Source organism: Tubulanus polymorphus, chromosome 6 (genome assembly GCF_964204645.1).
Source record: "Tubulanus polymorphus chromosome 6, tnTubPoly1.2, whole genome shotgun sequence".
NCBI lineage: Eukaryota > Metazoa > Nemertea > Palaeonemertea > Tubulaniformes > Tubulanidae > Tubulanus > Tubulanus polymorphus.
Window position 1 is genome coordinate 12367312 of NC_134030.1, and position 24325 is coordinate 12391636.

The 24325-nt window shown below is 40.5% G+C and overlaps 2 protein-coding genes across 2 annotated transcripts; one reads left to right on the forward strand and one right to left on the reverse strand.

The window, feature by feature from the left end:
* Positions 1–5195: 5195 nt before the first annotated feature.
* LOC141907507 (uncharacterized) lies at positions 5196–7901 on the reverse strand. The gene is made up of 3 exons (XM_074797172.1): positions 7842–7901; positions 6287–6681; positions 5196–5805 (listed from the first exon to the last, which is right to left on the reverse strand). Exons 2-3 carry the CDS (start codon positions 6677–6679, stop codon positions 5263–5265), a joined length of 936 nt encoding a protein of 311 aa, XP_074653273.1. The 5' UTR covers positions 6680–6681; positions 7842–7901; the 3' UTR covers positions 5196–5262.
* A 3370-nt stretch (positions 7902–11271) lies between these two features.
* On the forward strand, positions 11272–13977 carry LOC141907530 (uncharacterized). The gene is made up of 3 exons (XM_074797202.1): positions 11272–11331; positions 12492–12886; positions 13368–13977. The coding sequence occupies exons 2-3, from the start codon at positions 12494–12496 to the stop codon at positions 13908–13910; spliced, it is 936 nt and encodes a 311-aa protein (XP_074653303.1). The 5' UTR covers positions 11272–11331; positions 12492–12493; the 3' UTR covers positions 13911–13977.
* The last annotated feature ends 10348 nt before the right edge of the window (positions 13978–24325 follow it).

The following is a 24325-nucleotide window of genomic DNA, read 5'->3' on the forward strand; positions in this document are numbered from 1 at the left end:
ATTCTCATTAAATCCCCAACCCCAACTCTCAAAACAAATCCAACCTACCTCCAAATGTAGAAACCCTACGAATCCTGCAGTCGGCCGAACAGTTTTTTTTTAGTTTAGTTTAGTTTAGTTTAGTTTATTGCTTCATATAAAATGAATATAATGAGCGCAGATAGTACATATGAATATTGAAAATACAATTACAGTGACAAGATGGTAGCATACATAGATACATACAAAATACAGACATTTACCTACGTACACGTACCCGTCCAGATATACATGTTACACATTAATATTGATTAGAAGTTTCACAAAACACCGGTTGGTCAAATCATAGAATTTGATTTGAGTTCTATGGTCTAATATAGACTGATAACCCGTATACACATTTCGTCACACTGAAAATGTTTGCAAAGCTTATAAGCTTGGTCTGTTTAAGAAGTAGCCAAGAAGGTAACGTTGTCTAATTTGGTTATAAAAGTCACACTGGAAAATAAAATGATACTCGTCACCCAGTTTGTTTCTATTACATTAGGTGCAAATTCGATCTTCCCGGTTATTCTGTCATAGCGACCAATTTCGATTGGGAGCTTAAGGTTAGAGCATCTAAATTTATGGATGGGAATGAAATTTCGTGTAGATAAAAAAGAAAAATACTCGGACCCAATCTAGTTTAATATTCCTATATATCGACCATTTGAATGAATTGTTATCGGTTTGCCATTTTTGAATAAATTGAACTTGCAGTCTTGCTTAACTATTTGACCAAGGTATTTGACACTTGGGAAATTTTGATAGTATAATATCCACACTGATCAGTGGTTTCTCGTTCCGCGGTTATGTAGTGATTGGGGATAAAAAACGAAACCCGGAACAAGTAGCCACATACGCTGGTTTTTTTTTTTTTTAATATCTTAACCCATCCTGTATTTCATTGGCCCATTCCCTCCACTGTACAAGGCACACCTGTCACACTCGACTCCCCATCTTCCGCAAACTAAGAAGTGACCGCGTCACTAGTGTCACATGATCAGTGTGGATAGTATAATATCCACACTGATCAGTGGTTTCTCGTTCCGCGGTTATGTAGTGATTGGGGATAAAAAACGACCCAACCCCTTACTGATAACCACAACAAATACTAAACCTTTCCACAACTACACCCAAACCCCAACTATACTAGGCCGAGTGAAACGAGGCCAAAAATCAGAAGACAGAATATGCATCCGAAGTCGATTTATTTAGACCCGCCTTAGAAATCGGGTATATCAATATACAAAATTCGTATAAGCGTCTAGTTTCTTATCGATATAAATTGGCGTACGTAGAACCTACATGGATGAAAACATTGGTTTAAACCCGCTTGTAGCATTATTCAGGCGATATGATTCTACACTTTTATCAGTTAACTGTCCCATAGCTTGACCGAGAGAGTCAGAGACTTTACCCTGCATCACACAAGCATGTTTGGTGTAATGCTTTGCCATGGACTGATGCTTCCAACCAATATAAGAAGTCACCTCTTTAGATGTATGGCCCAAAGAAGCCAACATAACGGAGCATCCAACCCTAAAACTATGCGGGGTCTCACCGTCATACATACAAATTTCTTTTAGGTAAGTTTTCAAACGGCTTCCCACCGCATTCGAGTCGAGTCCGTTATTAACGATAGCGCCCTCTTTATTCGTTATCCGGAATAAGTAACCCCCTCCAAGGTCAACTCCAAGCGCCTTTACAACAGCAAAATACCTTTCAATCGCCAAAACCGGGCACAGAACCGGGTTGTTAAAACGAGTAACTACGGATGTCAAAACCGAACCATCCCGCAGTGTTTTCCCGAACGTTAGATTTAAAATGATTACCCTTCCATCGTCACTCTGAGAGATCCCATCTGTCAAAAACCGACCTAAGTCTGCCGCCCTATGTCCTGTTAGAAAATCAAGTTTGAAGAAAGCCTGGTCCCTTGCTAAAATATACTCCGTTACCGCGGGTAAATCTGGGACAGCCAAGCGTTTATCAATAGAGAGAATCATTGCCGTCAATTTGCTAAGGTACATTGGGACGGCTTGTTTAGGGGTGATCATAGCCACCGATTGCTCCTTCTTAGTCACTCTCAGGTATTGTTTTACCTCTTCTGATATGGTAGGATTCCCAGTTCCGCGCTCGGGATGCCAATAGCCAATTTTACCAATCGAGTTAAATATTGCCCTTATCTGACCCAGATAGGAATCGACCGTTCCGGCTGCCAGTCTTTTGGGGCATAAACAACCACCGGTCCTTGGTGAGGCCTTCGAGACTGCTTTCCAACCTCGTACCGGACAGGTTAAAGAGTGTACTACTGTTTTACCCCGAGCATCCCTGAATACCATGAACCTACAGATATCCCTAGGTGATGCCGTCAACAAGGATCTCGATGGGCGCAGTGACCCGAGGAACAAGACCAAATCTTCTTCCAGTTTTGACTTCTTTCGGCCATAAACAGAGTTGCGCTCACTCTCTGACATAGATTTTAACCGGGCATCCAAATCTTTTAATGGTAAGGCTAGCAATGTACCGTTCTCGCCATCCGCCTTGCTTAACTCTGAACCACAATTGTAGCAGAAATTTGAGTGCTGTCGCGAGCGATGTCCACAGTCCGCACAATGGTTCTCGTGATGCAGAGACAGATCCTGTAAAATATGACAGATCTTAAAAGAACCATAACAAACGAGGTATATCAGAAAAGACAAAGCGTTTATTAACGTAAAAGCAGAGTTATGCATCCGGATTTTACCGTGCATAGATCAGAGTAGAAAATAAAGACCACCGTTACGCAACACCATGTTATCGCTCAGGAAAACATGTCAATTTAATCTTTCAATCTAATCTATCAAAATCTATCCTATAAACAAACAGATCCCACGGGATGCCTACTGTAACCTCCACAAAACCTTTTTTAGTCGGATATTTCAAAACACCCACATCTCCCTTTTTGCCAAGCAGGCGACGTTTGGATGCATGAGAGGTTACCAAAGGCCACCAGAATGGCCTCGGAAAGATTTCTGGAATGACGATAGATGTTTCTTTGACCGCGTCTGCCAAGAATCGTAAAACCGCCGGTATCTTAGAAATTGGCGGAAACACATATGGATTAACCTCGTCGCATAGATTTTGTGCGAACAGATCTACACCACAAGAATCAGTAGATGGCGTTGGCGTAAAATGTCGTAGTGGAGAGCCTGACAAATCTACCATTACGTTCGAATCAAGGGCCATCAAATCAACCGAGTGTCCGTTTTCACCCCCATATTCACGTTGCACGAGCTGCCACATACGCGGAGATAACATACATTCCGATTTTCGCAAAATTCGCGAGGGAGCGTCTGCTAGATTCTCTTTTGACGGTACATAATGCAATTTCAACAACACATTTTGTTCTGCTGTTAGTTCAAACAAAAGCTTAATTGCTTCTGACAGATCATGTGATTTGGAACCTTCACCAACCCATGCCGCAATCATAGTTTTATTATCTACAAAAGCGTCTACTCTACTGTCTCCAATTTTATCAGAAACCACCATTAAAACGTTTTTAAGTGCCAGGGTTTATTACAATGGGTTTTTGTACCAGCTCCTGTGGCCAATAATCGGAGGGCTCAAACCTCTGCTCACCAATCGTGACTATCCCACCCCATCTAAAGAGGATGCGTCCGTGTACATCTGAATTCTGACATGCCACTCTTGGCGCCACCTTACCACCCTTGGCAAACATTCAATTATCTTTCAGTACTCTATCTCAGTTCTGAGGTTGCCCCCAACCCTAATGAGTCTCGAGTTTCTGAATGCCTTAGAAATAGCTAAGTTTGACTCCCTTGTATAAAGCTTCGCAGCTGGTACAACCAACGAGAAGGATATGATCTTACCCACAAACCGCTGAATGGTTTTAATGTTAACGAATTCGGACGATAAAATATTGTCCCTTAAAATGGCAAATTTTACCACCTTATCATTTGGGATCTCAAAACGTTCCTCTATAGTGTTAACAAATAAGCCTAAATGCTTTAATAACTGACACGGTTCCAGGACGCATTTAAGGAGGCCTAGAAAATACCCTAGTCTTGTTAAAACTTGGGCCGTCATATATAGAGCTAGCCTAGCCTTTGTGATGGATTCTAAACCCCTAGCCGAGGAACTTAAAAGCTCCCCATTTAAACGGTCATCAATGTATTGAGTTATCTGTACTCCTAGGTCTCGAAGGTAACCCGTTGCAACCAAGCCAGTTTTCTGGTATATATAGGCCGAGGCCTTAAAACCAAAAGGAATAACGGTGTAAACGTAATACCAACGTTTCCAGTTGATTCCCAAATACACCTCACTTCCCGGTGTTACCCTGATGTGGTCGTAACCACTTTTATCATCGACAGAGGTCATAAACGCGCTTTTATGTAGCATGCGAGGTACGTTTACCAAAGTTTCCAAATGGAAAGGCGAGTCCCGAATCCATAGATTTAGAAATCGTTCGTCGTGGCACATTCTGGGTTTCGTGGGTTCAACCGTCAAGGGCATAACTAAATGCGGGGTGGATCGACCCCAACCTTTCCCCAGACCTTGAGTGATCCATTAGCCACCCGACCTTTTAATGTTGTAGAAATAAAATCTTCAAATTGTTCGCAGTTTCCAGCATTCGGGAACACCGTTTTTGGGGGCGCATCACAATCATACGTCTTGCCTTTAAACTGACCCTTAAACCTCTTAAAGAAATCTGGGATATGAACACCATCTCGCACCCAAGATAATATCGTGTCTGACAACGGATCCTCTGACTGCCGTAGAATAAATTCCCATTCCTCCAGATGGCGACTCAGTTCACCTGCGACGAAATTCTCCGGGTCCCTGAGGGGCAGGTCAAAAATTGTCAAATTGTTATACTTGTCCGCCGATTTCGAAACGGTCTCGGCTGAGACGACCTCAGGCAACGGTAACTGGACGGATGAACCTCTAGCACCAACCCAAAACACGGGTTTACACACAGGTATCTTCAACGGAACAAAATCCTGAAAAGACACACTAAGGTCCATCAGTCCAGCCCCGTTGCCAGCACGACATAAGCCGTGACAACAGACTTAGATAGCCTGTGACAACAAAGCCAACCGATCACAAACAACCGATAACAAAATGAATTATCCAACATATGATCAATTTAATGGAGAGAAAATAACCTTGTTTAACATCTTTAACAACACAATATAACATTACGTATCATCCAAAACTAAATCCAATCAGGTTCTAACTCATTTAGACAACCTCACTTTCAGTCTTCGTTACCACTTGTGGTTGCTTATTCTCAGGACAGTCGCGAACAAAATGACCCTCTTTGCGGCATAAGAAACAATTCCCCCTAGAACTTCTCCCTGCTCTCCTTGTACCGTAACCTCGGCGCCCAACATATCCCCTGCCTACACCCGACCCACCCCAATAGCCGTAAGTTGGGTAATAATTGTTTGTGTGCGGCTTTTTAGCCCATTTTGCCTCCACTGATGCCACTTTTTCATCATCCGGGGAGCCAATCAAACGCCTACACAAAGCAGGTAAGTCTGGAGAATCGATATTTCTCTTGATACTTTTCAGCACAGAATCAAAATACCCTTTTTTCGGATCTGTGGTTTCAGCTGCCACCTCTACCAAGCCTTCCATACAACCGAGAAGGAAGTATGGATCAAAGAAAGAGCCCGGCCTTTGAAGCGCTGCCCTCACCTGCATCAGAGCGCTCTCTACTGAACGAGCTGGATGTGTAACCTTCTTCTCGAGTTCCTCCAGACGCTCTAACAATTTTTTGTCCTGAAACACACGAGATAAATACAAATATAGACTAATCAGCATGACTTCGCAGTAAATAGTTTAAAAGATCGCCATGATTTCGGTTAACGAACATACAATCTATAGTCAAATCTATCATCCTAAATGTTTCATGCTTCTGCTTCATACCATTACCTACATCTTAATGGGTTATCTTTACATTCCATCTTGCATCTTACATTTTCAGAAGCTGTCTTTTAAAAAACCTAATCTCTATGAACTTTCTCCTCCAGTAAAGGAAACGAAAAATCCTCTAACATAACCAAAACAGATCCCCATTCTGTACCCACTAAATCCTGGTATGTGCAAAGGCCCAGAGCAATAAACCTTAAACGCACAGAGCTACACATGTTTTTAAACAAATGTCTATTAATTTCCCAATAAATCTACCCAGTCCAGGCCTACCGACCAAGCCCGGGGGCTACAAATACAGATATAAAACTGAGAAAATAAAAACACTCACCGGTTCAGAAACCCCATCTGGGGTTACCGCATCACTCTCCGCACCGACCGTGCTTGTACTAGGTGCGGGCACAGACTTCCTTTTTTTTGGTACCTGAGGGAGCTTGTTCGCGTTCTCGTTAGCGAAAATTATCAAGTGGTGCGCTAGCAGCGGACCTTCCGTCTCCTCCCAGTCCACCAGCGTTAACAGATCACTCATCTTTTTACCAGTCAGTGAAAATACCGCATCATCCACATACTTCCTCGGTGCCGCTTCTAGTGGCTTAAGCCTTTCGAACCTAGCTAAGGCTGTAGGCCGATCTAGGTTCAGATCTAACCCTCTTAATCTCAATAACATGGGGATGATGTCCACCGTTTTCAAACCGTCTGACGATTTTAAAACCACCGGTTCCATCTCTGAAACAGATATGCGAAAAGAACATCAAAATTACTACCGCATCGTACCAGGAATAAAATTTAAAAGTATTAGCAAACTGATCCTAACAACCGTCGACAAAGTTTAACCAAATATATACATGTGACCAGACCAGAAAAACGTTAAATTTTCGGCCACATGCCGAAATTATTTCTCTAGCCACCATCTTAAATTAAACAAGAACTAATACGACAGTAATACACTAATAAAAACTCACCTTAAATCCTCTGTACGATACACAGTCAAACAAGTCTAATAATACCACCGAGCTCCAAAACTGTCCTCAAATCTGAAAAGCGATTTGACTAACAGGACTTGATGCTAACCCAACACTACCGCTAACTACAAAACGAGACCAAGGACTAGGTAAAACGTCACCAGATTGCCTTTACACGCCCAGTAAGATTAAACCGAATTTTGAAAAGCCAATGAAATCCCACAAAAGAATTCCAAATCCAGACCTTGGAAATGCGCCTATGAATGAAATAAATCTAGCAAAATGCACGCACTGTGACTTACAGTATTTACCCACGTCCCAATAAAGGCAAAAGCAATCACGCATGTAGCACTGTAACCTAAATGTCATTGACGGTCAAAATGTACCAAAGTACCCTAGTACTTCTAACCTGACCGAGAATTTTGCCTCAATAAAATCACTATCAATCCATCTCCCGTGCTTCATCCAAAATACTGCACTTATCCCAGAAAATCTAAAAGACCATCTGCCCGTGCTTAAACCCAAAATCACGGTACCGTATAACCCAAAACATCAAAATCAGTGTTTCATCCGAAATGACTGCACCAAAATTAACAAACCTAGTGCTTCATCCTAAATTACTGCACTAAAACTAACAAAACCAGTGTTTCATCCGAAATGACTGCACCAAAAATAAATAAAAACCAGTGTTTCATCCGAAATGACTACACTAAAATCAATAAACTCCAGTGTTTCATCCAAAATGACTGCACTAAAACTAATAAACCCAGTGTTTCATCCAAGATGACTACACCAAAGTCTCCAAACCAGGCAAAAGGGGACGAAAACTAAAGAGGAAACCACAAACAAAATTCCAAAGAAAAATACCAAATGCTACCGGAAAGGAACCACAGAAAATCGGCAAACGCAGGAGACAAAACTCACCACAAAACAGCTGACCACACACGTCCGATAGCTTCGAAAGCAAACTAAGAAGTGACCGCGTCACTAGTGTCACATGATCAGTGTGGATAGTATACACTACTATAGTGATACTGTAACGCTGCTTGCTGGTGCGTTTGACATTTCATCAGCAGAAGATGAGCGCTGTATCTTCTGTTTGATAGAATTTGTAATAAATTGTAATTTCTTGTGACCTGAAAATACTAAGCAGCAAATTTAATCGTCGCGATCGGGCGAAAAAATACGCTCAACCTTTAGCCGAACTATCGAAAAGAAGTTACCGTTCTGCGTACGAATTCGGTCGCTACGTTCCTATTTACGTTGGAACTCACACTCGTCCGTTGAATGAGCAGAACAGGGCAATCGATGTTCATTCAATAACCATGCCGGCCATGCCGGCCATGCAAACAAAAGACAGCCTACCGTCTACGGATGGAAGACGCGCCACGCCTTCGATGTCGTCGACGATTAATTAAAAGTTGAATTTCAATCGACGAGATAAATCCAATTGGGTTCTCCACCATGCTGTATTGATCTCCTCTCTCTTTTGCTTCGGATTCCGTGGATCGAGTGGATTAAAAAACCCTAAGAGGACAAACGATTAACTTCGATTTAACATATCTTTATTTTTCCATCTCAAATACGCTTCTCTATGGCATCAACGCTCCCTCTACAAAATCACGTGACACTTACGTCACACAATCAATATTACTATATAACATTTTCTACGCTGAAAGGTTTGAGGCTGAGGACTTCTTTAACGAATCCAATGTAGATATTTCTAATTTGAAAGCAGATATTCGTCTCAACAAAGAAAATGCGTTAATTATTGGGGTTATCGCCTGACTGATTTCTGCAAAACTCACGGGTTACTTATTGCAAATGGCAGAATTTGGTAAGGATAGAGGTGTGGGTGCTTATACATGTCTTAAACGGAATAGCCAGCGCGTCATAGATTGTCTCGTCCCACATCCTAAAGTGTGCCGAGTTCGAATTCAAAGAGTTTAACCATATGTTTTCGGATGTGCACTACCCAATTAAGTGTATTCTAAATACATTGGACCGTATCGAGTGTAATGTTCCCCCTCGTTTTAACAATAAAAGGAATAAAGAGAAGTTAAAGTGGAATCCCGTGAACCAGGCAATTTGAGAATCTTTTCCTCAAAAATTTTAGATGATATGATATCAGATATATCACTGAATAAAATTTACTGTAACGTTGCGAATGAACGGTTATGTGAACACTTGGTCGAAGCAACTGAAGCGTCAATGGGTAGGTTTAAAATCAACAACAAGGGTCAAGAAGTACACAAAGCAAGGACTCGGTATTCTATAATGCAAATGTAAAACTGAATCAGAGAAACTTTAGAAGAGCGAAACGACGCTATCGATTTAGCAAAACTAATACTAATCGTATAAATGTTAATGATGCCTCTAAAGAGTATTAAGGATCTCTGAAACGCAGGAAGCTAGAACAGGCAAAATTACATAACAAGACTCTGAGATCAATGGAAAATAGGTACCCAAAATATTATTTCTAAATATTTCAAAATACCGAGTTGTTCTGCCTGTAAAGCTTCTCTGGAAGATCTCTTCCACCATTTTAGTCACCTAAATGACAATATAGATGAGAGTTGTTCAGTAGAACAAAATATATCTAATGTAGAAACTTCGTTGATAACCTATTTGTCGATGACTTGAATAAGGATATAAACGGAAGCGAAAACCCCCTGAACCAGAACCAAGCGGGCTTCCGGAAGAAGCGTAGTATCAGAACTGTATAGTATCAACGAGCATATTTCTTATTAAAACAATTGTGGACCTTTTCTTGAAAGACAATAGAAAGTTGTACTGTGAATTTATTGATTATATTAAGGCATTCGACACTGTATGGAGGAGAACAATGTATAGCAATATAAGAGCTGTAGTTGAAGTTAAGGAGGTTAATTCAGAATCTTTCCAAAATAATCTTGGTTTAAGACAAGGAGAAAATTTATCGCCGGTGCTCTTCTACATATGCGTCGATGACCTCGACGAATACATGTATTAAAATAGTTGCTCATCTATCAATTTCCCTGTAAGGCCACACCAAAAGAAAACCCTGTTTCTCGGGCCCGACCGACCCGATATTTCCCCATTTCAAATAATCATTTTCAGAATAAAATATCCGCCTACTGACCCTTTTTCAAAATTTTAGGTGAATAAACTTTTTTCAAAAATATATATGTGGCCGACCGACTACCAAACTCCTTTCTCGTAAATATTTTTTTACCAAATCATGATGTCGGCACTGAGATCAACATCAATAACATTTTATTATATCGGATTTAAAATTTGATTCTGGAAATGGCGCAGCCATGCTCAGACAACTTTGCTAATCGGACTTTGATGGCGACTTTGGAGTGTAAAATTCCTGGAATTCCGTGAAATATGTTCAAAATATAGTTTTTTTTATAGTTAATTGTACAAACACCTCAATTTCCTTTTATTATTGTGGTCTACTAGCTGTTAATCATATTCCTGACTAAAAATTTAGTTCAGTAAAAATTATTTACGGCAACCTACCCACTGATAGAAGAATAAACGATATTTTTTTTCTATAAAAAGAAAAAAAAATGTCCTACCTACCTACCCATTTTGGTGATTGCCCTGCCCGAGAAATAGGATTTTCTTTTGGTGTGGCCTAAATGATATGTGGCTCCGGCTCTTAGCATTATTGTATGCAGACGATACTATCTTGATAGCTGAAAGTGTAGCTAATCTGCAGCAGATGCGTGATGTAACGGCTAGTTATTGTAAATTGTGGAAACTAATTATCATTACCGATAAAACGAAAGAAGCTCAAAGCGTTACCCAACTTTTTACATAGACGGAAATGAAATAAAAAACTAAAGATTTTCGATACCTAGGGATAATATTTAACTACACTGGGTCGTTTAGTAAGCGTAAGGAAAGTATTTGTGAACATGCCAAGGAAAGACTATTTATGAACTTAAAAAGGTGAAAGAACAGTTACTGGAACTGGATGTAGCTCCTAGGTCATTTGACTCTATGTTTGCACCAATTCTAACATTTTGGGCTTAGGTTTGGGTTTTCGAGGATGTACAATGTATTGAAATAGTCCATCTCCTTTTTTGCAAGTGTATACTCAAACTCAAGCTGTCAACTCCAAATGGTATGATAAGGTCGTTTCCCTCTTGAAATAATAATCAAGATCAGGTTAATAAATTCTGGGGCAATCTAGTCTCAAGACAAGAGACGGTTTTTTTGTTAAACTGTATCAAGTTTTATCAAATAACATTAAATAAAATTTTATTAGGTAATGTGAATTCCAAATGGATGACTTTTGCCAAATCTATTGCGGCTTTGGTGAATTCTGGTTCTATCCACACTGATCATGTGACACTAGTGACGCGGTCACTTCTTAGTTTGCTTTCGAAGCTATCGGACGTGTGTGGTCAGCTGTTTTGTGGTGAGTTTTGTCTCCTGCGTTTGCCGATTTTCTGTGGTTCCTTTCCGGTAGCATTTGGTATTTTTCTTTGGAATTTTGTTTGTGGTTTCCTCTTTAGTTTTCGTCCCCTTTTGCCTGGTTTGGAGACTTTGGTGTAGTCATCTTGGATGAAACACTGGGTTTATTAGTTTTAGTGCAGTCATTTTGGATGAAACACTGGAGTTTATTGATTTTAGTGTAGTCATTTCGGATGAAACACTGGTTTTTATTTATTTTTGGTGCAGTCATTTCGGATGAAACACTGGTTTTGTTAGTTTTAGTGCAGTAATTTAGGATGAAGCACTAGGTTTGTTAATTTTGGTGCAGTCATTTCGGATGAAACACTGATTTTGATGTTTTGGGTTATACGGTACCGTGATTTTGGGTTTAAGCACGGGCAGATGGTCTTTTAGATTTTCTGGGATAAGTGCAGTATTTTGGATGAAGCACGGGAGATGGATTGATAGTGATTTTATTGAGGCAAAATTCTCGGTCAGGTTAGAAGTACTAGGGTACTTTGGTACATTTTGACCGTCAATGACATTTAGGTTACAGTGCTACATGCGTGATTGCTTTTGCCTTTATTGGGACGTGGGTAAATACTGTAAGTCACAGTGCGTGCATTTTGCTAGATTTATTTCATTCATAGGCGCATTTCCAAGGTCTGGATTTGGAATTCTTTTGTGGGATTTCATTGGCTTTTCAAAATTCGGTTTAATCTTACTGGGCGTGTAAAGGCAATCTGGTGACGTTTTACCTAGTCCTTGGTCTCGTTTTGTAGTTAGCGGTAGTGTTGGGTTAGCATCAAGTCCTGTTAGTCAAATCGCTTTTCAGATTTGAGGACAGTTTTGGAGCTCGGTGGTATTATTAGACTTGTTTGACTGTGTATCGTACAGAGGATTTAAGGTGAGTTTTTATTAGTGTATTACTGTCGTATTAGTTCTTGTTTAATTTAAGATGGTGGCTAGAGAAATAATTTCGGCATGTGGCCGAAAATTTAACGTTTTTCTGGTCTGGTCACATGTATATATTTGGTTAAACTTTGTCGACGGTTGTTAGGATCAGTTTGCTAATACTTTTAAATTTTATTCCTGGTACGATGCGGTAGTAATTTTGATGTTCTTTTCGCATATCTGTTTCAGAGATGGAACCGGTGGTTTTAAAATCGTCAGACGGTTTGAAAACGGTGGACATCATCCCCATGTTATTGAGATTAAGAGGGTTAGATCTGAACCTAGATCGGCCTACAGCCTTAGCTAGGTTCGAAAGGCTTAAGCCACTAGAAGCGGCACCGAGGAAGTATGTGGATGATGCGGTATTTTCACTGACTGGTAAAAAGATGAGTGATCTGTTAACGCTGGTGGACTGGGAGGAGACGGAAGGTCCGCTGCTAGCGCACCACTTGATAATTTTCGCTAACGAGAACGCGAACAAGCTCCCTCAGGTACCAAAAAAAAGGAAGTCTGTGCCCGCACCTAGTACAAGCACGGTCGGTGCGGAGAGTGATGCGGTAACCCCAGATGGGGTTTCTGAACCGGTGAGTGTTTTTATTTTCTCAGTTTTATATCTGTATTTGTAGCCCCCGGGCTTGGTCGGTAGGCCTGGACTGGGTAGATTTATTGGGAAATTAATAGACATTTGTTTAAAAACATGTGTAGCTCTGTGCGTTTAAGGTTTATTGCTCTGGGCCTTTGCACATACCAGGATTTAGTGGGTACAGAATGGGGATCTGTTTTGGTTATGTTAGAGGATTTTTCGTTTCCTTTACTGGAGGAGAAAGTTCATAGAGATTAGGTTTTTTAAAAGACAGCTTCTGAAAATGTAAGATGCAAGATGGAATGTAAAGATAACCCATTAAGATGTAGGTAATGGTATGAAGCAGAAGCATGAAACATTTAGGATGATAGATTTGACTATAGATTGTATGTTCGTTAACCGAAATCATGGCGATCTTTTAAACTATTTACTGCGAAGTCATGCTGATTAGTCTATATTTGTATTTATCTCGTGTGTTTCAGGACAAAAAATTGTTAGAGCGTCTGGAGGAACTCGAGAAGAAGGTTACACATCCAGCTCGTTCAGTAGAGAGCGCTCTGATGCAGGTGAGGGCAGCGCTTCAAAGGCCGGGCTCTTTCTTTGATCCATACTTCCTTCTCGGTTGTATGGAAGGCTTGGTAGAGGTGGCAGCTGAAACCACAGATCCGAAAAAAGGGTATTTTGATTCTGTGCTGAAAAGTATCAAGAGAAATATCGATTCTCCAGACTTACCTGCTTTGTGTAGGCGTTTGATTGGCTCCCCGGATGATGAAAAAGTGGCATCAGTGGAGGCAAAATGGGCTAAAAAGCCGCACACAAACAATTATTACCCAACTTACGGCTATTGGGGTGGGTCGGGTGTAGGCAGGGGATATGTTGGGCGCCGAGGTTACGGTACAAGGAGAGCAGGGAGAAGTTCTAGGGGGAATTGTTTCTTATGCCGCAAAGAGGGTCATTTTGTTCGCGACTGTCCTGAGAATAAGCAACCACAAGTGGTAACGAAGACTGAAAGTGAGGTTGTCTAAATGAGTTAGAACCTGATTGGATTTAGTTTTGGATGATACGTAATGTTATATTGTGTTGTTAAAGATGTTAAACAAGGTTATTTTCTCTCCATTAAATTGATCATATGTTGGATAATTCATTTTGTTATCGGTTGTTTGTGATCGGTTGGCTTTGTTGTCACAGGCTATCTAAGTCTGTTGTCACGGCTTATGTCGTGCTGGCAACGGGGCTGGACTGATGGACCTTAGTGTGTCTTTTCAGGATTTTGTTCCGTTGAAGATACCTGTGTGTAAACCCGTGTTTTGGGTTGGTGCTAGAGGTTCATCCGTCCAGTTACCGTTGCCTGAGGTCGTCTCAGCCGAGACCGTTTCGAAATCGGCGGACAAGTATAACAATTTGACAATTTTTGACCTGCCCCTCAGGGACCCGGAGAATTTCGTCGCAGGTGAACTGAGTCGCCATCTGGAGGAATGGGAATTTATTCTACGGCAGTCAGAGGATCCGTTGTCAGACACGATATTATCTTGGGTGCGAGATGGTGTTCATATCCCAGATTTCTTTAAGAGGTTTAAGGGTCAGTTTAAAGGCAAGACGTATGATTGTGATGCGCCCCCAAAAACGGTGTTCCCGAATGCTGGAAACTGCGAACAATTTGAAGATTTTATTTCTACAACATTAAAAGGTCGGGTGGCTAATGGATCACTCAAGGTCTGGGGAAAGGTTGGGGTCGATCCACCCCGCATTTAGTTATGCCCTTGACGGTTGAACCCACGAAACCCAGAATGTGCCACGACGAACGATTTCTAAATCTATGGATTCGGGACTCGCCTTTCCATTTGGAAACTTTGGTAAACGTACCTCGCATGCTACATAAAAGCGCGTTTATGACCTCTGTCGATGATAAAAGTGGTTACGACCACATCAGGGTAACACCGGGAAGTGAGGTGTATTTGGGAATCAACTGGAAACGTTGGTATTACGTTTACACCGTTATTCCTTTTGGTTTTAAGGCCTCGGCCTATATATACCAGAAAACTGGCTTGGTTGCAACGGGTTACCTTCGAGACCTAGGAGTACAGATAACTCAATACATTGATGACCGTTTAAATGGGGAGCTTTTAAGTTCCTCGGCTAGGGGTTTAGAATCCATCACAAAGGCTAGGCTAGCTCTATATATGACGGCCCAAGTTTTAACAAGACTAGGGTATTTTCTAGGCCTCCTTAAATGCGTCCTGGAACCGTGTCAGTTATTAAAGCATTTAGGCTTATTTGTTAACACTATAGAGGAACGTTTTGAGATCCCAAATGATAAGGTGGTAAAATTTGCCATTTTAAGGGACAATATTTTATCGTCCGAATTCGTTAACATTAAAACCATTCAGCGGTTTGTGGGTAAGATCATATCCTTCTCGTTGGTTGTACCAGCTGCGAAGCTTTATACAAGGGAGTCAAACTTAGCTATTTCTAAGGCATTCAGAAACTCGAGACTCATTAGGGTTGGGGGCAACCTCAGAACTGAGATAGAGTACTGAAAGATAATTGAATGTTTGCCAAGGGTGGTAAGGTGGCGCCAAGAGTGGCATGTCAGAATTCAGATGTACACGGACGCATCCTCTTTAGATGGGGTGGGATAGTCACGATTGGTGAGCAGAGGTTTGAGCCCTCCGATTATTGGCCACAGGAGCTGGTACAAAAACCCATTGTAATAAACCCTGGCACTTAAAAACGTTTTAATGGTGGTTTCTGATAAAATTGGAGACAGTAGAGTAGACGCTTTTGTAGATAATAAAACTATGATTGCGGCATGGGTTGGTGAAGGTTCCAAATCACATGATCTGTCAGAAGCAATTAAGCTTTTGTTTGAACTAACAGCAGAACAAAATGTGTTGTTGAAATTGCATTATGTACCGTCAAAAGAGAATCTAGCAGACGCTCCCTCGCGAATTTTGCGAAAATCGGAATGTATGTTATCTCCGCGTATGTGGCAGCTCGTGCAACGTGAATATGGGGGTGAAAACGGACACTCGGTTGATTTGATGGCCCTTGATTCGAACGTAATGGTAGATTTGTCAGGCTCTCCACTACGACATTTTACGCCAACGCCATCTACTGATTCTTGTGGTGTAGATCTGTTCGCACAAAATCTATGCGACGAGGTTAATCCATATGTGTTTCCGCCAATTTCTAAGATACCGGCGGTTTTACGATTCTTGGCAGACGCGGTCAAAGAAACATCTATCGTCATTCCAGAAATCTTTCCGAGGCCATTCTGGTGGCCTTTGGTAACCTCTCATGCATCCAAACGTCGCCTGCTTGGCAAAAAGGGAGATGTGGGTGTTTTGAAATATCCGACTAAAAAAGGTTTTGTGGAGGTTACAGTAGGCATCCCGTGGGATCTGTTTGTTTATAGGATAGATTTTGATAGATTAGATTGAAAGATTAAATTGACATGTTTTCCTGAGCGATAACATGGTGTTGCGTAACGGTGGTCTTTATTTTCTACTCTGATCTATGCACGGTAAAATCCGGATGCATAACTCTGCTTTTACGTTAATAAACGCTTTGTCTTTTCTGATATACCTCGTTTGTTATGGTTCTTTTAAGATCTGTCATATTTTACAGGATCTGTCTCTGCATCACGAGAACCATTGTGCGGACTGTGGACATCGCTCGCGACAGCACTCAAATTTCTGCTACAATTGTGGTTCAGAGTTAAGCAAGGCGGATGGCGAGAACGGTACATTGCTAGCCTTACCATTAAAAGATTTGGATGCCCGGTTAAAATCTATGTCAGAGAGTGAGCGCAACTCTGTTTATGGCCGAAAGAAGTCAAAACTGGAAGAAGATTTGGTCTTGTTCCTCGGGTCACTGCGCCCATCAAGATCCTTGTTGACGGCATCACCTAGGGATATCTGTAGGTTCATGGTATTCAGGGATGCTCGGGGTAAAACAGTAGTACACTCTTTAACCTGTCCGGTACGAGGTTGGAAAGCAGTCTCGAAGGCCTCACCAAGGACCGGTGGTTGTTTATGCCCCAAAAGACTGGCAGCCGGAACGGTCGATTCCTATCTGGGTCAGATAAGGGCAATATTTAACTCGATTGGTAAAATTGGCTGTTGGCATCCCGAGCGCGGAACTGGGAATCCTACCATATCAGAAGAGGTAAAACAATACCTGAGAGTGACTAAGAAGGAGCAATCGGTGGCTATGATCACCCCTAAACAAGCCGTCCCAATGTACCTTAGCAAATTGACGGCAATGATTCTCTCTATTGATAAACGCTTGGCTGTCCCAGATTTACCCGCGGTAACGGAGTATATTTTAGCAAGGGACCAGGCTTTCTTCAAACTTGATTTTCTAACAGGACATAGGGCGGCAGACTTAGGTCGGTTTTTGACAGATGGGATCTCTCAGAGTGACGATGGAAGGGTAATCATTTTAAATCTAACGTTCGGGAAAACACTGCGGGATGGTTCGGTTTTGACATCCGTAGTTACTCGTTTTAACAACCCGGTTCTGTGCCCGGTTTTGGCGATTGAAAGGTATTTTGCTGTTGTAAAGGCGCTTGGAGTTGACCTTGGAGGGGGTTACTTATTCCGGATAACGAATAAAGAGGGCGCTATCGTTAATAACGGACTCGACTCGAATGCGGTGGGAAGCCGTTTGAAAACTTACCTAAAAGAAATTTGTATGTATGACGGTGAGACCCCGCATAGTTTTAGGGTTGGATGCTCCGTTATGTTGGCTTCTTTGGGCCATACATCTAAAGAGGTGACTTCTTATATTGGTTGGAAGCATCAGTCCATGGCAAAGCATTACACCAAACATGCTTGTGTGATGCAGGGTAAAGTCTCTGACTCTCTCGGTCAAGCTATGGGACAGTTAACTGATAAAAGTGTAGAATCATATCGCCTGAATAATGCTACAAGCGGGTTTAAACCAATGTTTTCATCCATGTAGGTTCTACGTACGCCAATTTATATCGATAAGAAACTAGACGCTTATACGAATTTTGTATATTAATATACCCGATTTCTAAGGCGGGTCTAAATAAATCGACTTCGGATGCATATTCTGTCTTCTGATTTTTGGCCTCGTTTCACTCGGCCTAGTATAGTTGGGGTTTGGGTGTAGTTGTGGAAAGGTTTAGTATTTGTTGTGGTTATCAGTAAGGGGTTGGGTCGTTTTTTATCCCCAATCACTACATAACCGCGGAACGAGAAACCACTGATCAGTGTGGATATTATACTATCCACACTGATCATGTGACACTAGTGACGTGGTCACTTCTTAGTTTGCGGAAGATGGGGAGTCGAGTGTGACAGGTGTGCCTTGTACAGTGGAGGGAATGGGCCAATGAAATACAGGATGGGTTAAGATATTAAAAAAAAAAAAACCAGCGTATGTGGCTACTTGTTCCGGGTTTCGTTTTTTATCCCCAATCACTACATAACCGCGGAACGAGAAACCACTGATCAGTGTGGATATTATACTGTACGCGCGTGTGTTTGTGTGTGCAACAGTCTAATAATCTAATGATTTCCGCGCGCACGTGGAGGCCTTGTGTAAGTGGATGTTCGCTTACACTTCAATGTCAATCGATTCAATCACCCGGTATTAAAATGAAACAATACCTATGGCGGATAATAATTATATTCATACCAGTAATGAGCATTTGAAATTCGCACGTATACGGCACCTAGTCTAATGAAACGTTCGCCATTCTATGGCTTTCCCATAATTATTTTAGTAGCGCCGGAATTCCCCGTATATCACAAAAACAGCCAATCACATTAGCTCGTAGAGACAACGCCCCCAATCGAAGTCATTGCAATTTTATACGCGAGAGCTAAGAATTTTCCCGCCAAAAACAGTTTTTCGTAGAATTTTTACAATGTTGACCATGTCATCGACGGAGGTTCGCCATGTCTTCAATCGCATCGATTATACGTCGTTTACGCCGAGAACCAATGAAACAAATGCCCACATATAAAAACGTACCGCGATTTTACATGAATTGGCTCAATGCCAACTTCATATTGCTGACAAGGGTAACTCCAAAAATCGCACGTGGAAAATCGCTACTATCCTTGATGACGTGAGTTGATCTTTCACGTCATGACATTATCCTTCACGTAATGAGTTTATCCTTCACATTATGAGTTGATCCTTCACGTTATGAGATTATCCATCACGTTATGGGTTTATCCTTCACATGGTGACTAGAGTGTCTGTTTGGCGGGGATGGCCGCCCGTAGAAGCTCACAAATTCTTCAAATTTGAGGCCAGTGCCGGTTACTGACGAAACAAAGTTTATCGACTGACATGATTTTCAATAATTTCACGATAGGACTGCTTTATGTAGCTTGCATCTTCACTCAGACAAATCGTTGTTACGCGCCACCTACACCCTGGCGCGCGTACTCTATAACTGATACGTAAAACACGCAGCGAATACGAGACTATGAGGCGATATTGCCTACGCGACTGTACACGACTGTTTTCAACGTGAACGCTCCACTGGGCCCTAGTTAACAATCTAATACAAATAATCAGGCTCCAAAACGGATCGCTGATGCGAACGTTAATGAAATAACTTCAATTAATGGTGATAACACGAGTATTCCAGTATAAAATCAAATATCAGACTCATCTCTAAAAATTCGATTCTATCAGTAAATCAGCCGTGTGGCGAACAGCAGAAGTAAATTTCTGCATTTTGAAACCATATTTTCGTCAGATATATTGATGCGACGTTAACTTACGCACGGGATATCAAAACTAGATGAATCATTGAACACTCGCACCCAATAAATCGTTATATCATACGCCTTGAATATCAGTATTCGCGCTAGAAAGGATGAATATCAACCTATTCAATCATGCCGCCATTTTGTTTGTGAAATGACGCCCACCAGCTGATCCACCTCATTCAATGTTATGACGTCATGATGGAAGTCAAAACCGGGTCAACACAAATTATACATAACCGAGATTTTGGGGGATTTTGTCTTCGAAAGCCCATAGCTAACGAAGATAGCGTCGGATCTTGGCGATATAAGGTTCTTCCGACGCAAATAGCATTGAATTTTCACATGTGTTATTTTGGGCAGTTAAAGATGCTGCATAAAAAACGTGCTCAAATAAATCGAATTTTTGAAACTTGTTGGTAAATTTCTCAAAAACTATGAAACCCACGGCTTTCAACTTTGCGCACTATAAAGAAAAATCTATTACGAAATATATTTTTGCTTAATCCGTTCAATTCGCCCATTAGTAGTGAAATTACAGGCTACTGAAATTGCCTTTGAGAGTGCTAAAAATAGCGTAGTGTATTAAGCATGCGAATGATGATCGATCGGCCAGACCGTTGACAAAAATTGGCGCCTGGAAACTGTAAAAAGGCTTATTCAATTCAGTTTACATGTATAAGTTAACACATTATCCAACAAACTTTACCGATATCTGGGTAGAAGAATTAACGGATTTCATATTTGGTAGGTCCCCTGCGATAATATATGCATTCGTGAGTCTAAAAATCCAGTTCAAAGTTAATTGAAAATGAACTAATTTTGACAACGAACAACCTACTGCTCGCCACGCCCTGGTGGGATAGCTGGTTTTGCGGGTACCCCATTACAAGGTATGACTTTCTAAAATTCTAGATTATTCACATTTTTGGTTTCATCAATTTAAATTAAAGCCTTTCACCTCCCGTTATCTCACCAATTGATATCCTGTATTTCTTACACACTAGGCATTTTCCCGGAGGTGCCATCATTTCTTTGTGAAAATGATTGTCTTGCATTTCGTTGTATCAATGAATGACGTCGGCAGCAGGTACGCGAACTTATTACACGAGTTCACGATATCAGCGATGCCTGTTCTTCGATTTCCTCCGAGTTCTTCGATTAGACCTGAAAATGAAACCCTTTGTTTCGTTCACGGTAGGTCGGGTGTGGTGGTACGTAGGCGTGTAAGGGATACAGAATTCATATATAAAATAATTGACCGATCAAATGAATGAGAGAGAATATTCCCTATTTCCAGACGAAATAAAAATTAATGGCATTTAATGTTATCTAGTTTTTCAGGGCATTCTATTCTTTAATTGAAAAAAATTCGTTTGAACGTAAAAAACCATTTGAATACGGTACGCGTGCCAGTGGTTATTTTGATGAAAAAAGCAGGATTGATGCACAGAGGATGGACACTACGCCATATAAATTCACATTGAAGAAACACCGTTCAGGTATGGATAGGTTTCAACTATTGAAAAATACATAAAAAATTAAAGTTTTCATGTATTCCATTTGACCCAATGGTACATGTTACTCACACTTATTCCCTAAAGTTAATTCAATTGCTTCTTACCATATCTTACTCAGAACAAGATCTACACCTAGAAAACTATCTAGTCTCAGATCTTCCAGATAAACTCGCTATTAATTTTACAACATCCAGTACTGCAAATCGTGAGCTTGCAGAAAGAACATGTCAGTTGTGTTATAATGGGATTGGGGATGAATTTACTATATCTTTTCAACTCTAAATATTCATACCTAAATGAAAGTATGGTATAGACTAGACAGGGCATTTTTACACGAATCACTAATGCAAACTAGAAATAGATCCTACGTTATCCGTCTTTCTTCGCTGGTAGGATTATGAGACTATGAGACACAATCCATTGTCGCTAATATGTATGTCAAATATGTAACGTACTGTAGTTCACTTAATAATGTATTGAATTGTCTTTTGTATGAAATGAAGTAAGCACCAGATTTTGTGAAATATAACCAACGTAATCTTGACGGGTTGGTGCAACGCAATCGCAGCTGTCCCTGACCTGACCACATCGTAATAATCTAAGAACTTAGCTAGAACAGTACTGATCTTGACAGTAGGACCCACGATAGGTGCATAAAGCATCCGCGAGCTCTGTGATTGCTGTCTTTGGTAGAGTTCTGTAATTGAATCGTGACACATGTATTTCCCTGATCCACGCTTTGCTCAATATATTGCAACAGACGTAAGTTTATGCTAAGATATTCTACGTACATTTTTTAAGGTGTCAAATAATCTATTTATGATCCATTCTATTGTAATACTGCATGAAAACTCATAGTATAACCCAGAAAACATCTGTTTTTAGGATGCTATTTTATCATGACACTTTTTAGTTTGAGTTTTTTTTGGATAACAAACGATAAACAAGTAGAATATATTCTACGTATTCTAATCAGTAAATTGGAAGTGGTTAAAACCTACTTTAGTATAAGTATACTAAGTTCTGAGTACATTTTGATCTTCACGTCAACGTTAAAGAAGTGAAATGCGAAATAGGCATGCTACATTTTAGCATGATATCCTATGATAAAATCCAACTCAAATTATTGTGAAATAATTCCTAGAATCACATCATCTCTAATTACGGCTGCCAGAAATTCTAAGTGAATACCGATGCCTGTGTTGCGTTCAAACTCTGTCAGATCGTCAGTTGGAATTGTCTGCTTTTCTGTTCATTTGTGGCAGTCGTTTTCATCAAATCAATTCCCACTTGCTAGTTATAGTAGCTGCTGATGTGTATTTCGGATACAGTCAAACAGCATATATGGATATAATTTTTCTACATAAGCGTTTTGTTTTATAATATCTAGGCCTATTCACTTCCGTTGAATATTTCGAAAATGTGATAATCCGAGTGTGGATGACCGTCAGTCGAAAACATTCTTAGGGTAATCCATTAGGCCACTCGAAGTTGATTCCTAGTTTCCTATCCTACAATCTTTCATGACGAGGATGGGCGAATTTTATTCTCATTAACGTATTTGAAATAAAAAAGCTGAGCAAAAAACAATTCCCTATATTATTTTCAGGAGACGAGGGAGGGCGATTTTCTTTTTCATTTTTGAAGTAAAAACGCCTCCTTCGCAGTACTGTCGTCGTCTCATATGACGACCGTCAAGTTAGAACGGAAATATCCTTTGACTCGGACGAAATTTCTATCGACAAAATCATTACGGCCATTCATGGAGGCTCTACAACTTTGAATTCCGTCATCGATAACACTTACAACGTACGTCAACAAAAAAAATAGAAGAGACAACCACAAAAACGATGGTGCGTGATGCGGACGGGTGGATTTTTATCTTATAAAACACAGACGAGCAGCTATTTTGCGACGCGGGAATGCACGTTTCATTTTCTGAAAAATTTCTATTGGACACAATTTAAGTGTCGCGCGTGGTTTTCAAATTGATGAGTAGGAATTAACTATGAGTGTCCTCAAATCTAATAACTGACAAAAATGATGCTCAAAGCGATTTTTGTGAATTTCCATAATTTCCATAATTTCTCGGTACTTAGTTTGAATAGTTAATTTCCAGTTGATTGAATCGCACGCAGGAACCAATCAATTAGTTGAAAGGGTCTATGTCGCGTATATTGCTAATTCTGCCCGTAATTCATCGTCATTCTATACGAGCATACAGAGAGAAAAAATTTAGTTATTCGACTGTTTTAATTTAATCTAGGAAAGCCTTCGTCGATTTACCTGTTTTAACTGCCTTCTGAAATACATTTGCTGCTGAAGTGTGAATGGAATAAACAATAATTGCAGTTTGTTGAAATGGTGAAATGTTCAGTTACGATGACAGAAGACGGATGGCATAAAGAACCATGAACTGCCAAAATGGAATTAAATTCAAAAGTTATTGAAAAAGAAACAAAGAATGAAACTACCACCTTGGTGATCTCCATAGCAGCGACCCATTAACGTTTCCACTGATCACCAGTTTGCCTTTGTTCGATGAATAACTTTAAAGTTTCAACATAATAATTTAGATTCCTGCTTTATTCTTAACAGATAGCTCATTTTTCGTTCCCAAACGGGATATCAAACTCAGTCAAATGGAATAAGATTGTGACACCGGAAAATAAACCAAACGGTACGATTGAGGATAGATATTTTCAAAGATAATTTTTCACAGTTTTTTTGATGCAGGTTTAACCTTTTCTTGCATTTTTCAGGTCTATTTAACGTTCAGATATATTTGTAGTCCAGCCGGTTTGCACCCACCACAGTATCCTCCGCAAGCACCTGTTATTACCTTGCCGACCTTAATCGGTATATTTATAGATGTAAACGATCCAGTTGAGGGCCAAGTCGTCTATAAGAAAACAAAAAGGTGCTAAGATTATTTAAGGTTGTGTGCTATCGATACTATTAATATCTAATTCTCACCTTCGATGACACAGCAAAGTCGGTACCAGTAAGGTCAATTCTAAATTTGCCACCCGCCGTGTATTTAGAGATACAACTGCCTGCCACGCCATATTCAAGAGGTTTCTTGTCTCGAACAACTATACTAAATGATTTATCGGTTATGTCCACTGAAACTGTCTGAAAGATATATCTTGTAGTTGTATGAAT

Bases quoted from the DNA above. Each gene is read 5' to 3' on its own strand.
- LOC141907507 (XM_074797172.1), bottom strand. From the start codon at position 6,679: ATGGAACCGGTGGTTTTAAAATCGTCAGACGGTTTGAAAACGGTGGAC. The intron at 5,806-6,286 runs GTGAGTGTTTTT...CGTGTGTTTCAG, and splicing joins CAGATGGGGTTTCTGAACCG to GACAAAAAATTGTTAGAGCG.
- LOC141907530 (XM_074797202.1), top strand. From the start codon at position 12,494: ATGGAACCGGTGGTTTTAAAATCGTCAGACGGTTTGAAAACGGTGGAC. The intron at 12,887-13,367 runs GTGAGTGTTTTT...CGTGTGTTTCAG, and splicing joins CAGATGGGGTTTCTGAACCG to GACAAAAAATTGTTAGAGCG.